The sequence below is a fragment of the Mercenaria mercenaria genome, chromosome 9, assembly GCF_021730395.1.
Source record: "Mercenaria mercenaria strain notata chromosome 9, MADL_Memer_1, whole genome shotgun sequence".
Taxonomy (NCBI): Eukaryota; Metazoa; Mollusca; class Bivalvia; order Venerida; family Veneridae; genus Mercenaria; species Mercenaria mercenaria.
Genome location: NC_069369.1, coordinates 5735456 through 5753800, shown reverse-complemented (window position 1 = coordinate 5753800; position 18345 = coordinate 5735456). Strand labels below are relative to the sequence as shown.

At 36.6% G+C, this 18345-nt stretch overlaps 1 protein-coding gene across 6 annotated transcripts in view; it reads right to left on the bottom strand.

Annotated features, from left to right (window-relative positions):
* LOC123547664 (LIM domain-binding protein 2-like) overlaps window positions 1-13345 on the bottom strand; it is a 43218-nt gene extending 29873 nt beyond the window's left edge. For 2 of the 6 annotated variants that reach the window (XM_053550741.1, XM_053550742.1), the window contains exons 1-2: window positions 12233-13341; window positions 2532-2634 (exon numbers count right to left, since the gene is read on the bottom strand). In XM_053550741.1, coding sequence (XP_053406716.1) covers window positions 2532-2634; window positions 12233-12739 — 610 coding nt within the window. In that variant the 5' untranslated portion in view covers window positions 12740-13341. Of the gene's footprint in view, window positions 1-2531; window positions 2635-12232 lie in introns of all 6 variants that reach the window. The other 4 variants (XM_053550743.1, XM_053550744.1, XM_053550740.1 and 1 more) reach the window with 3 other exon arrangements.
* Window positions 13346-18345: the final 5000 nt, after the last annotated feature.

Sequence of the window (18345 nt, the reverse complement as noted above, 5' to 3'; positions counted from 1 at the left end):
GTTGGAGTTTTCTTCACTCTGTGCTGTATGTTTCTTAATTTCAACTACAATTACAACAGTTACTGTAATTTCAAAGTCTGTAGTTGCTAAAAGCAACATTTTCTAATGTAACACATTCAAAGACTTTAAAACCGTTGCATATTTAACACGATATATCCATATTGAACAAATTTATGTTCAGAGTAGTATACTTTTTTGGTCACTATATTTAATTTACACAAGTTCTTCTAAATTTCTACCATTCATTTCTTCTTTCTAACTTCACTTAATTCATTCTGTACACAAACAGTTTATCTTTTGTGGCTATATTAAAATGTCCACCTTGATGCATTCAGTAATTGCACAAGGAACAGAAATTATTTGGTTGTTGTATACAAAAGTTCTACTGTTCTGGGTAATTATGACCTCTACCTTTTGACCTGTTAACCTTAAAATAAACAGAGGTCATCTGCTGGTCATGATCAACCTCCCTATTAAGTTTCATGATCCTAGGCCCAAGCATTCTTGAGTTATCATCCAGAAACTGTTCAACTTTCTGGGTCACTGTGACCTTGACCTTAGACTTACTGACCTCAACATCAATAGGGGTCATCTGCTGATCATGATCAATCTCCCTATCAAGTTTCATTATCCTAGGCCCAAGCATTCTCAAGTTATCGACCGGAAACCATATAACTGTTCTGGGTCACTGTGAACTTGATCTTTGACCTATTGACCTCAAAATCAATAGGGGTCATCTGCTGGTCATGATCTCCCCATCAATTTTTATGATCCTAGGCCCAAGCATTCTTGAGTTATCATTCAGAAACTGTTTAACTGTTCAGGGTCACTGTGACCTTGACCTCTGACCTAAAAATCTATAGGGGTCATCTGCTGGACATGAACAATCTTCCTGTCAACTTTCATGATCCTAGGCCAAAGCATTCGTGAGTTATCATCCGGAAACCGTTTAAATGTTCCGTTTCACTGTGACCTTGACCTTTGAACTATTGACCTCAAAATCAATAGGGGTCATGACCAACCTTCCTGTCAATTTTCATGATCCTAAGCTTAAGCGTTCTTTAGTTATCATCCGGAAACCATTGAACTGTTCTAGGTCACTGTGACCTTGACCTTTGACCTACTGATCTCAAAATCAATAGGGTTCAACTGCTGGTTATGACAAATCTCCTTATCAACTTTCATGATCCTAGGCCCAAGCGTTCTTGAGTTATCATCCGGACAAAAATTGGTCTACATACCGACCGACAGACATACCGACATCTGCAAAACAATATACCCCTCCTTCTTCGAAGGGGAGCATAATTACAACATGAGCTTAAATCATACTTAAATCCGGCATAACTACCTATTTTTAATGGACTTGCTCAGTTTTACTTTAGGGGGCGGGTATGGACATCCGACCTGTCACTAGTATTTCAGTATGATTCACACATGTCCTATGCCCAGTCTGTGAATTTTACGCATTTCATCCACACCATGAGAAAACCAACATAGTGCAACCAGCAGTCTGGTCAGGATCCATGCTGTCCGCTTTCAAAGCCTATTGCAATTAGAGAAACTGTTAGTGAACAGCAATGGATCCTGACCAGACTACGCAGTTGCGCAGGCTTGTCTGGATCCATGCTGGTCGCAAATGCACTATGTTTGGTTTTTTCATGGTGCGGCTCATTTTCATTATCATGCTAATTTTGTTTGATTCATTCATTTTCCAAACCTTCATTTGTATTTGAAAATCTGTTAGTTGCCTATTGAGGTAAAAAAAAAACAACAGATTAAAGTTGACAAAGGGGCATAACTTTGTGAAAAAATGCAAAAAAAGTTATGAAACCTGTGTACTGTATGCCATACTTTAAAATTGTCTTAGATGGTGACTGGTGTACACTGGTTATATTGTTTTTGCACCAAACAAGAATGAAATTGCAATAATTCATATTTCAGTTAGTTTGTATCACAGACTGTTTATACAAAACAAAAGGCTGAAGATTTATATTTACCAAAAAAGTGTGAATAATTTCTTTTAAAACATGCTGTTCCTATATAAAACACTAAAATAACTTCCTGTTCCAGGAAGGAGACTGTACTTGAAAATATTTTTGCAGATTTGCTTCCTGTACTCTGTAACAGGCGTTGATGTTAATGGCATATTTTTCTCCACACATGAACCTGTGACAACACTTGTTTTTGAAGTGCAGATGTACTATTACAAGAAGATAGTACAATAACTCTAAAGTAAAAGAGGGACAGAATGACCTTTAAAAAGTTCATGAAAAGAGGCAAGTCTGACTGGTTGTTTCTCAGTTCAAACTGACCAATGACAAGGCTGCAATTGAGCAATTATTTTGACATAAAAACTGGATCTCTACTTCCATGATTTAATAAGCTGGTTCTTTTCAGACATTTTCAAATCATTTTAGCCCAACACTGGCCATTCTGATTCTTTTTAAACTAACCTGCACTTTAAGCAAAAAGATCTGCTGTAAAAACATGTTAAACAAAATACAAATTTCTTGAATGTAATTATCTCATACTATATCTTTTAGGCCCGTCCTCCAGACAGAAAGACAGTGTTAACGTAGCTTCATCCTCAAAGAATTCTGTGGCAAACGCATCCCACCAGAGGTTATCACTATCCTGAAAATATACAATAGCAAAACTCTCATGTAATATGACAGTAGCATGTATATCAGATCTTGCATGCCCTTTGTCCAGGGATCTGCCTAAACCTAGTCCATATAACAGGATGTTTAGGAACAGCTTCATAACTTTTGACTGTCACTGTCCTGTTAGAGGGATGACAATTATAAAATATCAGATCATAAAATAAGCCATCCAGATAAGCCAACCAGTAAGGTTATGCCTAAACTTAAAATGTCCTTTGTCCTGTAAGACAAAACAGAAGAACTGGTGTATATTGTAAACATGCCTTCCTGCACATACATGTTGCATGTACATTTGTACACTTGATTTGCTGTCCTGAAAGATAAAGTAGTTAGAAGCAGGTCTGAAAAAGGAAGTAAAAATCAGTTCAGTTCATAAAAGTACAAAATGAAGGAAAGATGTGTATAGCAGTGGGGCTACAAAATTTGAGTATCAAAACTGGTAGAATGATGCAGTTTATACCTATTTATTAAAAACTTGGTAAGTTTCAAGAACACTGTGGTCGGCTTGATGTGTTCTTTTGACTCTAATTTTTACAGTGTATATGAAAGAGTACTACATGTATATGCAGGTCTTGGGGTGGCCAACACTTAAGTGCAAAAAAAAATCTCAATCCACATACAAACTTCTAAAAGTTTTTTTGTCCTTTTTTTACAAGTTTAAGTGTTCTGAAAATGTATTCAAGACTTTAAATAAAGCTGATATCACTTCTTATCTTTGCTCATTTTGACTGCAACATAACTACTACAATTTTTTGTAACTTAAAATCTTAATAAACTTTCTCAATATTTATTTTTCAAAATGCTCCCATATCTAGCCTCATTTTCTCTGTCCCACTGAAACAAAGTGTTTAGCATAACAAAAGACTGGATTTTCTTTGCTACACTAACATATACTATGTTTACTTTGTGATGTAAACTTAACAAGTCGACACAGGTAAATATCTACCTGCGAACAAGTCAAGTGTAGAGTTCAATATCAATCTACATAGTAAACGGCTAGTTTTCAACCCTCAGGCTAAAATGCATTAAATTCCTAGTTAACTGACCTTAGTTTTAACCAACATACTGACTCTAGCATCACAATGAAATTACGACACAAATATTAAAATGTTAAATAAATTTTGCATCCATTTCTCTGAAACTGAGATTTGAAGACAATAAAACACGAGGTTAATTATGTTGTTAAATAAGATTTGCATCAGTGACCAGACTTGATGTATGCTTTTATCACTTTGTACTAATAAAGCATTTTTGCAGAATGATTTTAAGAAATATCAGATTCAGGTAGAAACAACTAGTGGTTTTAATACAATTATTTATGACTGAGTGCCAGGATTCAAAACCCACAGTGCCTAGCAACAACTAACCTTATCCCTCCAACAACTGCAGTACTTCAACAACCACAAAACATTTGTGCAAATATAAATTCACAGAGTTAAAGAAGTTAGATAGAAGGTGAAATTCTGGCAGATATTATGTTACCTTGACTCATTATATTGCCCCAACAAACTAAATCAGTTTCTATGGCAACACAATAAACACAGTTCTATAAATGTTAACACTAATAACTTAATAACTTCTCTTAATTTATCCTATTTTCTACTTTTCTTTTTCTTACTAAAATTCCTGTAAAATGCAAAATGGAAGTTATTATTTACTTGTCTAAGTTAGCTTATAATATGTATTTAAAGTCAAAATACAGCAATTTTTATTGAATTAAGGGTAATAAATCTGGTGTTGTTAGAGTTATGCTGCCAATTATCTAACTTGTCTGTGACCTTGCCTCCATATACTATAAATGTGTTTAAGTTTCATGAAAACTGCTCAAGGGATGAAGTCTCTTATCATGTGTTAACATTGTGAAGTAATTCTGGCTAATTCAAGGACTGTAACTCTGGTGCTTCTGATGCAATCTTTCCGATTATTGTATTTTTGTGATGACTGCTGGGCTAAATATAAAATGTGTCCCTATTTGAGCCATGTTGCATAATTTAACTAATTTGTGTGCTATTGTGGACATATTGCGGGTATATAGTCTTTGTTTCTGGAAGATTACCCAAGGTAAGTAGTTTGTAATATGTTAAATATGTGAAATATTACGATTTCAACATATTCCAGAGCCATAACTCAACCATTATTTCAAGTAATATGAGACCTTATTGTCAAATACATGTGTGCAAGTTTCATAAAGATTGCTCAATGGATTTGTCATCTTGCTTCTTAACACAATGTGAAATACGACAGTGTGTTACTGCAGCAATCATATCTATTATCTATTACTGAACTTAAATGAGATCTTACTGCCATATACATTCTGTGCAAGTTTCAACATGTATTAACAACAATGTAAAGTATGGCCGTTTCGTCTTACATCATGGTCAAAACTTTATTTTTACTTGAACAATCTTGCCAATTATAAAGCTTTGTTTGTTTTGTTTGTTTTGGGTTTAACGCCATTTTTCAACAGTATTTCAGTCATGTAACGGCGGGCAGTTAACCTAACCAGTGTTCCTGGATTCTGTACCAGTACAAACCTGTTCTCCGCAAGTAACTGCCAACTTCCCCACATGAATCAGAGGTGGAGGTCTAATGATTTCAGACACAATGTCGTTTATCAAATAGTCACGGAGAACATAAGTCCCGCCCGAGGATCGAACTCACGACCCCGCGATCCGTAGACCAACGCTGTACCTACTGAGCTAAGCGGGCGGGCTTCAATTATAAAGCATGACCAAGATAATACTTTCTATAAGGAAGGTTAGGAAGATAACTGGTGAGCAAAAAAAAAGCCTGTGAAAGATAAAAGAGTTTCTGCAGGGAATATATCTACCAAATTTGGTCATAATATTCTTTTTTTCTGAAATCTAAGCATCTAAACTTAACATAAAACTAGATGTGTGTCCAAAGGGAACTGTTGCCCCCAATCCCTGTCACTGTATGCATATTTCTGACTAGGTCAGAGGCCATAACTCTGCTCTGACAGTGTTAAATTCCAATTAAAACACCAGATGCACAGTTTCACATGCTGAATAACTATCCCGTGAGGTTTGATGACTCAAGGTCAAATACTTTTTGCGATATGCATAACACAATGTCTGCCGATGGGCAGACTGACAAGGGCAACCCCAAAAAGTTGCAATTTTACAGAGTTAAGATTTAACACTATAGCCCTCTGCCAAATGGTCCCAGTTACCTCCTAAGGCTATCATTAAAAAAACATCTGTTTGCGTAACACAACCTACCCGTGAAAATCGCTGCGACTCAACTTTTTTTCTAGCCAGTCGGATGAACAATTTTTTTCCCTATATGATTATATGCAAAAATTAAATTTCCTAGTACCTACCTACACACACAAAGAACTTTGGGTAGTGTTACCACAAACAAACAATTTTTTAATGACGGCCTAATAAGGAATCATCTGGAATAACAAAAATACCTTAGAAGACCTCAAAGTCCCACTGTAAGAAATTTCTTGAGAAGAATTTTATTGATTAGCTGGAATGTCAAGTTTGAACAGCACTGTATCTATTGTAATGCCGTGATTATGATGCTAGGGTGACACATCGGTAATCAATTGTCATCAAATACTGATTTGGTGCCAGAATTTTGACCAGCAGCTGTCACTGGACTGACAAGATCTACAATGACCAATACTAAAATTTTCCTTTCTGTTTATTGTTGACTTAGCATTACTTTCAGAACAATATTAAAACAAGTTATGAATAATCTCTGCAAAAAAAACCTTAAAACTGCAGCAGACGTGCAATTACATATCTCAAAAGACAATCCTAGAATGGATATTATGATACACATTTTGTAATGCCGATAGAACATTAATCTGAGATGAGACAGTAGTTGCTGACTTGGGTTTTATGGCACACCAACACAGTACACACTACATGGTGCCAAACAGGACTACAAATTTTGGCTCCACACCTCATTTACATCAAAATAAAAATATGAAGTACAGAATCAAAACTTGCTGGTATCGCAAAGATACAGCCAAAACCAAGTGTTTAGACCCTATTTGTTGCCTCTTACAATATCATGAAAGAGTAAAACTGAGGTTCTAATTCTTTTCATACACAAGTCTGGAACTGAGTCAGTAGCTAGATCAGATCCCAAACACTACTAATGTAGGATTTATCTGAAGACAACACATTTATTGGAGACATTATGGCTTTACTCTTGCTGGAGATGAGAATGTACATTTTATGGTACTAATTCTGGTATGTGGTAAGCTAAGAACTTTCAGTCGACTTCCATAATATTCAACTGGTCTTTAACCAAACTTTTATGTTGATGTATCCTTGGCAGATCTCCGGGTGGGGTGTTAGAGAAGGGGGAGGAAGCAGGAAAGAGTTGTCTAACATGTATCAAGCAAACCTCTGCTTGTGAAGTGTATTATAATCTTTAAAATACTAGTAAGGATAGGGGCTGAGATGTTTTGTAGCCATGTAAGGATAGGCTCAGATGTTGTGGCTGTGCAAGGGCAGGGGCTCAGATGTTGTAGCCATGTAAGGATAGGGGCTCAGACAATGGAGCCATGTAAGGGTAGGGACTTAAATATTGTATTCGTAAGGGCAGAGGCTCAGATGCTGGAGTGTTTTTCGGTAGGCAAGTCCTAGAAAATGACAAAGAAAGGAAGCCATTTCAATCAATTTAAGACAAAACAAGAGCCGTCTCCATAGGATGACACATGCCCCCGATGGCACTTTGAATGAATAGTTATGGCCGATGTTAGAGTTTAGGACCTTTGACCTACTGAGCTGGGTCTTGCGCGCGACACGTCGTCTTACTGTGTCACACATTCATGCGTAGTTATTTTAAAATCCATGCATGAATGACAAAGATATGGAGCGGACACGCCCATCAATGCACTATCATGAAAAATGACCTTTAACGTCTAAGTGTGACCTTGACCTTTGAGCTACGGACCTGGGTCTTGCGCACGACACGTCGTCTTACTGTGGTACACATTCATGCCAAGTTATTTGAAAATCCATCCATGGATGACAAAGATATGGACTGGACACGCCCATCAATGCACTATCCTTTAACGTCTAAGTGTGACCTTGACCTTTGAGCTACGGACCTGGGTCTTGCACGCGACACGTCTTCTTATAGTGGTACACATTCATGCCAAGTTATTTGAAAATCCATCCATCGATGACAAAGATATGGACAGGACACGCCCATCAATGCACTATCCTTTAACGTCTAAGTGTGACCTTGACCTTTGAGCTACAGACCTGGGTCTTGCGCGCGACACGTCGTCTTACTGTGGTACACATTCATGCCAAGTTATTTGAAAATCCGTCCATCGATGACAAAGATATGGACCGGACACGCCCATCAATGCACTATCCTTTAACGTCTAAGTGTGACCTTGACCTTTGAGCTACGGACCTGGGTCTTGCGCGCGACACTTCGTCTTACTGTGGTACACATTCATGCCAAGTTATTTGAAAATCCATCCATCGATGACAAAGATATGGACCGGACACGAAAATTGCGGACAGACAGACTGACAGACGGTTCAAAAACTATATGCCTCCCTTCGAGGGCATAAAAATTGGGACTTATATGTAATGGCATGCAAGTGGTCAGAACTTTCCCATGCTCAAAGGAAAGATTTTGCCCTGTAAAAATTATACAACAATCAGAAACCTTTGCATAAGTTTCATGTTATCTGTATTTTTATTAGTTCACTACTGCAGGATCCAGAGACATGGCACTACAAAGCAAGGTAGTTGTACATGCTGCTATCCAAGACCTATACCTGAAGTGCTCAGGTGAGCTAAAACATGGTCGAGAAAATTTAACTGACATAAGTAAACTGTTTCTGCTGTTAAATTCAATGTTCAAGATTTTTTTGGAAGCATAGAACATGATTATCTGACTGACTTCCACAACAGCATTCTGTAAGTGTTGTGTGGATTGCAGAGTAGTTAAAGGGTCATAACTCTTAACAATAACAACAACCAGATTTAGCTTGAAAATGAAAGAAATCATTCAAATGACCTGGAAATGGCCATGTATGATGAAATACAGATTTGGAAAACTAATATAAAATTAGTTATGGGAATACACATTTTAAAGTATTTGATGAAAAGTTTGCAGATTTTAATTTAATCCCTATGAGAAAACTGCAGCAGCAGATGCGTTAAAACTATCGATGAACATTAAATAATGTAACTCATTGCATCAAAATTTTACATTCCCTCAACTTCATGTGATAAACATTCAATAAATGTTCCAAAACAAGAGGGCAATGATGATCCTATATCGTCAACCTGCCTTCTTTTCTAGAGTGTTACAATGGTGAATACACAATTTTGTCAATTTTGTGCCTCATAAACATTCTGACTAAATATGATATGTACTGACAGCACTTTTTCATAAACCAAGGACCATAACTTTAGCTAAATGTGTACAGTATGTCCAACTTTGGTTAATATTAAAAAATGCAGAGGCTCTAGTGTAAAATAAAAACAAAATGAGGAGGATGCACACCTATGCATATCTATGAGAATTTGCAAATTATGTGTAGAGTCACAAAACATGAAGAGTGTAAAAACAAGAAGCTGCGTTCAATAGACGCTTGATGCCCCCGGTGGTATCCTTGTCGATACAAAGCAACAAAGTCCAAAACGAGGTCAAGTTCAAGGTCAAACTGAGGTCAGGTGATGTCTGAAGATGAGGAATGGTCACAGGTTACATCTGCATTAGTATCAAGTCATTCTAGTAAGGGGTATTGATGCTAGATGAAACGGTCCCATTTGGTTAACCTCGTACGGACAGACGGACGATCAGGACAATCACTATATGCCTCCCGCATCAGTAGATGCCGAGGGCATAAAAAGTCAACATAGTGATTCCTTTGCTGTCACAAGACAACTTTCCAGTAACAGAACCACTGGTTTAAAATAAGGGAACCCACAGTCTAAAATGAGGGAACTCACAGTCCAAAACCAGAAATGAGACATTGTAAGTGGGCCTAAGTCACTCACATGACCTAGACCGTTTGACCTTGAATATATGTACAGCACACTGAATCATAAATTTATTATTAACAAAAATAATACTGGTAAGTGTCCCCATTGAACAAATTTGAGAGAGGACCTTAGGAGGCTACAGGGCAACTTTAATGAAGATCCCCCATGCAATTTGAGGGAAAAAGTCATTTGAAGATTCTATTTTCTATTTTCAGTTCTAGTGTCCCTTCAAAGGAGCTAAGTTGGTATACCCCCATATTAGAACTCTAACAGAGGGCTTTATAAGAATCTTATAGACCAAGTTTGGTTAAGATCTAACAAGTGCTTCATTGTAAGTTGTTTACAATTGAAGGTATTTCTGTGTTTACCTGGAGTGTCCCCAAAAAGAAGCTAAGTGCCCCTATTTGAACAAAATAAAGAGGGGACATTATAATGATGCTACAGTCCAACTTTGATGAAGATCCATTAGGCAGTTCCTGAGAAATTGTTTCAAGTTTTTTTTCTATTTTTAGCTCAAGTGGTCCCTAAGAGACCAAAGTTTGATGAATCTACATCAAGTATTTCATGAGAAGAAGTTGTTTAAAAGTATTTCTAATTTAAGCCCTAGAAGTACATGTACCTAAAAGGGACCAAGTGCCCCCGTCTGATCATCTTGGAAGAGGCCTTTATAATGATGCTATAGACCAAGTTTGATGAAAATCCATCAAGCCATTCATTAGCCTAAATTTTTAAGTTTTTTTTCTTCCATTTTTGGCTCTAGCGGCTCCTACAATGGGTCAATCAGAACCATTTGAATTAACTTCAGACAGGACCTTGCCAGGATGAGCAAGTCTGGAGTAATTCTGACCAGCAGTTTCAGAGATGTTTATGTAAATTGTAGACGCAGAACCATCCCCCTCTAGCACACCTTCGGTTCAAGTGTGCTAAGAAGCATCATGACCTTATAGAAAACCCTGAAAACTCAAGATGTGGTTTCACTGACTGAAAATTCTTAATCATAATAAACTGATCAAAAATTTTGATATTACATTGATTAATTCGCCGACTCTATAGTTACAATGCTTAAAGAACGTTTTTTCCAAGAAGGTGTGGAACCATGGGAAATGGACAGCATAGGAAAAGGAAGGTAAGTAACAGAACTTAAATCTTTTCAAGTTTGGTAAGTTGGTCATTGGATTTTGTCAAAAAAAAAAATGGAGAAACAAAACATCTTTTCTTTTTAGTTTTTGACGACATTGAGAGCAGAAGTGAAGATCAGAGAAATGTATTTGTCATATTTTGGCCTTTGAGCTCTGTGACCTTGACCTTAAACCTACAGACCAGGTTTATGTTCTCTGCACATTGTCTCATCACTACCTACCTACATGCCAAGTTTTAAGTATCCTAAATGGTTAATGGGCATGAAATATGACAAGATTTGACCTTTTTTTATCTCAATTTGTGACCTTGACCTTTGACCTATAGACCCGGTTCATGTGCTCTGCACATCATCTTATCACCATGTACCTACATGCCAAGTCTGAGTCAATACCTTGCATGGTTATTCAGTTATGCTCAAGGCACAAAATATGATGGACAGTTTTGACCTTTTAGCTCAATTTGTGACCTTGACCTTTGACCTATAAAGCCGGTTCAAGCCTCTGCAAACGCATTGCCATCTACCTATATGCCAAGTTTAAAGTCAATACCTTTAGAGGTCATAAAATTATGACGGATGCACACCATCACATAATTCTTCTGTTTTTCAAAATGGGCATATAAAAAGGGGGTAGATAATAAGAAGCATTAACATATGATATTTTAACATTCTAGTACTGACTACCGCAAACTCTGCCCCCACTGAAACACAGTCCAAAAGACTTCTAATCTCATAGTCAACATTGACCAAAGATCTGCATAATCATTCATTCAATAGCCCTCAAGTCCGGAAGTCAATCACCTATCAGACGGCCTGAAAAGCAGTACTGGAACCAGTAATTTGGATCAGTGGATTCCACTGGCAGACTTGTTATATACACAAGAAGACTGTTAACTCCTCAACAGCAACAATAATGTCTGTTTCAAGGTGGAGTAAGCCAATGTAGTCATCAGCATGGCATAAAACAGGTTTCATGAAATGAATAAAATTGCTTATAATCACTACACCACTTTTGCCACTGGCTCATCCATAGGTTGACACATTCATGCAAAGCTGCCTGCTGCAATCAATCATTTTATCATGTAAACATTAGACAGACGTCTCATATCAAAATTCTACTGAAACAGAAAAATAATCACTAACATATTAGAATAGCTTTTTTTGTGTAGAATCATCTTAACTACAGTCATCATGATCATCATCAACATCATCACTATTATGATAATAATAGCCACCATCCTCACCTATTATATACATCACCAACATCATCATCCAAATAGGTGATATCATCATCATTCATCACCACCACCAATATTTTCAGCAAGAATTTTATACCATGCCATGACATTGTGTTCAACGGACATTATTTTATCAGTTAATCGAATGCACTTTTACCATTTCAACTACCAAACTGTAAGAAATTTAAAATATACCTCTGTCCGCTGCTGTAACCTCTTGTTCAGCTCGTAGATTCTGTAATCTGGCTGTCCCATGTACGGTGCGTGGCGCCTGTTGGAATACATAGAAAACGGAGATGAGTAAAATGGGTCACTGTTCATCATGGGGCCCATACTATGGGACATAGGTGGTGGTGGATTGCCCATTGACTGTTGTGGGGGCATTCCAGGGGATGGTCCCTGCATCCCAGGAGACATACCCGGCGATACACCAGACATACTGGGACTCATACGTGGATGCATAGGTCCCGGTTGACCCATTGCTGCTATATGAGTCTGGGGTGGAATGTTTCCTTGCATATGTGGAGGCATGCTGCATGGAGGCATCCCCGGGGACATGTTACACGGTATGCCCTGGGGTAAATTGTTCGGTAAACACGGGGACATACTACTAGGCATCCCTGGCTGTGCCATGGAGCCCATACCCTGATGCATGTTTCCTGGCATGCCATGAGCCATGCTGGCCATCACGGAGTTCATCATTACTATAGGACTGTAACTCTGTTAACACTTCACAGTATCTTCAACATATGGTCGACATGACACAACACTGTCAGCATCCAAAAACCATACAAGTTCACACTACACATTAGTGTAACACATACATATATTAAACACAATATAAAGTTCTACTATCTACATGAATGATTGTTTAATGTTGAATTCTACATCATTGGTGAAATGTTTCCTTTGCACGAGAAATTTAAAATGCAAATGTAACGTTTTGTTGATTAATCTCCCGTTTAATCGCTTAAACATTAGTCCTTTCCACAAATGGTGAAAAAGATTTTCTACAATTACTCTGTGCAATGAAATACGTCCATTTATCCATTATTCATCTATGTAACTATTACATTCTCTCCATCCTTACTCAAACGTAGTTTATAATGTACCTCCAACAACTGATTACACAATTTCCAATAAATTAATCTTAAATCTGCTTTGCAGAAATGAAAAAAAAATATAGAAACAAAATCATCAATTTCTCATAAAGTTTCTAAAGTTTATGAACATAATCAAACTTGAATCCATTCATATGAAACTATTTCTCTCCCTGACATATATACATGTATAGTTTACTGCAAAACATGTGTACATAGCTCATGTATACAGATTGTTTCATTTGCATTGTGGGAACACTAAGAGGCCTGCTAGAGGGATATCAGAATTCAACAATATTGATTTTTGGTTGACAAAGAAATATAGGTGCTAATATAAGCAAATACAAGGCCTAATAAATCAATAATCAATCATAGATATTCCCTTAAATATGAAAAAAAGAGAAAATTGTAGCAAAATAATTGACTATGTTAATGTTTAAAGATTTAACTGTCCTTCAATAAACCTCGATCTAATGCTTACAAACCTAATTTCAGAAATAGAACAGACCAATAGTTTTAGCCTATAGTCTGTTTCAACAGTGTGTACACATCAATATTATAGCAAAGGCATATTGGATTTTGTTCTAACTCTCAGGATCATATTGATTTCTTCCTGCCAATAGCTCAATATTTCTCTACCTTGATGTGAGATTTTGTTTGGTTTTATACAATGCTTGTACACAAAAGGAAATCAACATTGTTTAACACATCATAAAGTTGAAACAATGTTTTGTATATTGTTAAAAATCTGCCATGCAAAGTTAAATAAATCTTAAAAATATAATTATGCAGTCTTCTTAAAATTTAATATTAGTTTTGAACAGATAAAATCTATTTTTAAAACTTTATTCTGTTAATATTACAACTTAGTAAACTCTGTAAGTGAATACTTCAATTATTAACATTTTTTTATTAATAATAATTTAACTTTGCTAGAAATCAGTTCATAAATGAAAGAACAGGAATATGATTTTGTAATATTTATTTAACTGGGACTAAACTCTGAAATGCTATATTTTTTAAGTATAGGGAAATGTGTGGGGTACTGGGTACTATTGTCACATCAAGATTTTACTCTGTTCTTTAACTGTCTAAAAAAGTTAATCTCCTTGAGTTTATCAACAAAACAATAAGTAAATATTAAATGATTTATTCAACATGATTTCAATTTTTTTCTTTGCAAATTTGAGACAAGAAACAGGGCTCAAGTACTGTGAAAGTATATATTTTTGCTGGGTCAGAATTTCGTGAATTTGAAATTTTGAGTATGCTCGCGAGGTTAAATATTCGCGAAATTGTAAAAATGGTATCATATCTGAATTTGATTTATACTAATGGTGAATATTTACATGAGGATTAATTTTTGCGAGATGTAGGGCCTCGCGAATATAGAGAAAATTAAACCCTCACGAAAATTTCTGCCTTTTAAATAACTTGTTTAACAGACCCCACTCATCCTCCTTTAATACACTGTAACAGTTGTGTGCCTATATATCCCCAAGCATGTGCCATATTTTATTATGACAAAATCAATGTGGGCTACACTACCATCTACACACCTGGAATAGTTGAACACCTATCAATCATGTGCCTATCACATGATAACAAGCTAGCTATATATATTAAGACCTAACTAACATGAACCTACATGCCAATATTTCACTTATTTTCTTGGAAACCTACCAAGGTATAAATTCATCAGTGAAAATCTGAAAAGTGATCAAAATACAGGGGTGTAGCTATCCTGGTACATTTCTTTATTTACACCTGATAGTCTTAGAGGTCTGCATGTTGTTAGGGAGGGCACGTATGCAGGACTCAACAGACTGACTGACAGCAAGTTGTCCTGCAGGAAGAACTGCTTAGAATAAAGTTGAACACATCCAGTGGCGACTTGTTTACAAGCAGATAGGTGGATTTGCTCAGCCCAATGGTGATACTAGGGTGTAGCTTTCTGGTACGTTAAGATCTGGTACGTTTCTTAACGTACACCCTATAGTCTGGGAAGCCCATATATAATGTATAGTCAGAGGGAAGAGGTCACATTACTTTATCTTGAGAAATATATCAGGCAGATCAACTGAACTGTTTTATTTACATGTTGATGATTTGTCATTCCACATTCAGTTTTTCCTTATAGTGTTGGAGTACTGTGAAATCATTAATATTTGTGGGAGACTAATTTTCGTGGATTTCGTGGTTGAGTCAATCCATAAAATTTAATCCCAACAAACAAGAAAATTCCCATTCAACTTCATGTTCTAAATTTGAAATCCACGAATTCATATCCCCATGAATTTGCCATTTTGACTCAAACCACGAAATGCCCACAAAATTAAATGATTTTACAGTATACAAACATCTGAAAAAACAACCTTTACCAGTTAGTTTAACTGTTATCTTAAATGAACGACTAATGCTTATTTGCTCTCTAGTTTTTTAAAAGAAGGCATAAATAATACCAATGACTATGGGGCAGTAAAATTGAGTTAAGAGACCAATCTGAAAACACGGCCATGTGATTGGTTGATTTCAAATTGTGAGCAGAAGCAACCAATCAGATGCTAGAGATTGAGCTTAGAATCCAAACTCAGTTGTCTAACCTTAGACCAAAGGGAGGTAACACAACAGCTACTTCCAGAGATTGAATGTCCTTCTGATACAATTACACCACTGGTAACACAAGAAATAAGAACTTTCTTGTCATTGCATTGATATATTTGATACTGGCTTACATTCACAGCCAATGTTGCTCCCAATTATTGATCATAAAACTTTGATAGGAGCTGAAGAAACAGCCTGAACTGGTGAGGTATAACTGCACAAGATCACCATTATTGACTTTTCCTGTCTTAATTCACCATTTGTTTCAAGTAGCACAATGCCATTGTTTTTTTCCTTGGAGAATCTTGCATCCTTTGTGAATAGTAAATCTATTTGTGTCACAAACTTTTTCAGATTGCAAAAACAAGAGAACATTATGGATAAATCTGAACATGTAACTAAATCCCTCAAAATGTTTCTGCGCTGTATTGTTATTTCTATTTCTTTATTTAATTTCTTATCTACTACATATTTTTATATTTTGTTAACCTTGTTGTATCCAGGAGTGAACACGAGTGCCAGACTGTCACAAAATATGCCTATCTAAATATTCAGTTACGTATCATAAAAAGATTTTGTGTAATTCAAGGGCCATTCAAGAGTGCCTGAGGCGATTTGACTGGTTATCGAACTTGGCCGAGATATTATGCCCACAAACATTGTCAACAAGTCTGGTGAAGATCTGATGAAAACTATTCGACTTAGAGGGCGGACAAGGCTAAATTTGCAGATTTCGAGTAATTCAAGGGCCATAATCCAAGAGTGCCTTGGGCAATTTGGCTGGTTATCGAACTTGGCTGAGATATTATGCCCACAAACATTGTCAGCAAGTTTGGTGAAGATCTGATGAAAACTGTTTGACTTAGAGAGCGAACAAGGCTAAATTTGCAGTTTTTCGAGTAATTCAAGGGCCATAATCCAAGAGTGCCTGGGGCGAATTGGCCGGTTATGGATCTTGGCCGAGATATTATGCCCACAAACACTGTCTTCAAGTTTGGTGAAGATCGGATGAAAACTGTTTGACTTAACAGAGTGGACAAGGCTAAATTTGCAGTTTTTCGAGTAATTCAAGGGCCATTATCCAAGGGTGCCTGGGGCGACTTGGCTGGTTATCAATCTTGGCCGAGATACTATGCCCACAAACATTATCAGCAAGTTTGGTGAAGATCAGATGAAAACTGTTCGACTTAGAGAGCGGACAAGGCTAAATTCGCAGATTTCGAATAATTCAAGGGCCATAATCCAAGAGTGCCTGGGACAATTTTGCTGGTTATCGAACTTGGCCGAGATATTATGCCCACAAACATTGTCAGCAAGTTTGGTGAAGATCAGATGAAAACTATTTGACTTAGACAGCGGACATGCTTTTGGACGCCAACCGCCCGCCCGCCACGGGTGTTCAAATAATATGCCCTGCTCTTTCAGAGACGGGCATATAAAAAGGGCATGGGGCAGTCAAAAAGCGGCATGGGGCTAGGGGGGTCCAGGAAATTTGAAAACCATGCGTGCCATTTCGCGCACTTTGGAGGCATTCTGTGTGTATTAGTGTGATGATGTACCATTGTATTTTATCGTATTTCTCTCTAATAATGCTTATTTATATATCTATTTTATTAAAACATATTATTGAAAATATCTGTATGAATATAAGGCTCAGTGTTGCATTGTTTAAGGCCAGCTTGAACTGGAAATTACTAGAATAGACTTAAATTTTCTGACCAAATTGCCCACAGGGCATTCATGAGTTAGTCATGACAGACTTAATACTATAGCTAAGTGCAGTGATTTTTTTTTATTTTTCAAAACAATCTTTGGCTTTCTGTTGGGGAATAATAATTCCCAACAAGAGCTGTCTGTAAGACAGCACGCTCCACTATTCAGCGATTTGACTGTAAAATGAATATATGTCTCAATAAGAGACCTCTACTTTTAAAAGGAAGATACACCAAGGGGCATAATTCTGTCAAGAATACAAATTAGAGTTATTGGGATTGTTACCACACATGCAGATGATGATGGTTAAGATAAACTTTGAGCTTCAAGTCATTACCTTATATAGTACCAAAGTTATATCCAGAAAACGAAGTTTGTCAAAAAATTTAATTAAGAAAGGGGCATAATTTGGTCAAAATACAAATCAGAGTTATGGGGAATGTTACCACACATGCAAATGATGATGATAAAGATACATTTTAAGTTTCAAGTCTTTATCTTATATTGTCAGAAAGCGAAGATTGCCAAAAAACATTAAGTATGAAAGGGGCATAATTCTGTCAAAAATACAATAAGAGTTATGGGGACTGTAACCACACATGCAGATGATGATTATACAGGAATATATTTAATTTCAAGTCTTTTAAAATACCAAAGATATGTCTATGAACAAAGATTTTGAAAAAATTTAACATGAAAATAATTCCAAGTATAACAACTTTGTGACCTTGATCTTGGGTATAATGGGCCCTGCCCCTGCACATATTTTGTTTGTATGGTGGACAATGTTTATGTGAACTTACAGTATGATACAAGCAAATTCGATGAATTGGTATCCCCCGCCAAAAAGGGTTTGTGGTCAGGAATGGCAAAAAAATATATCTGGCAAAA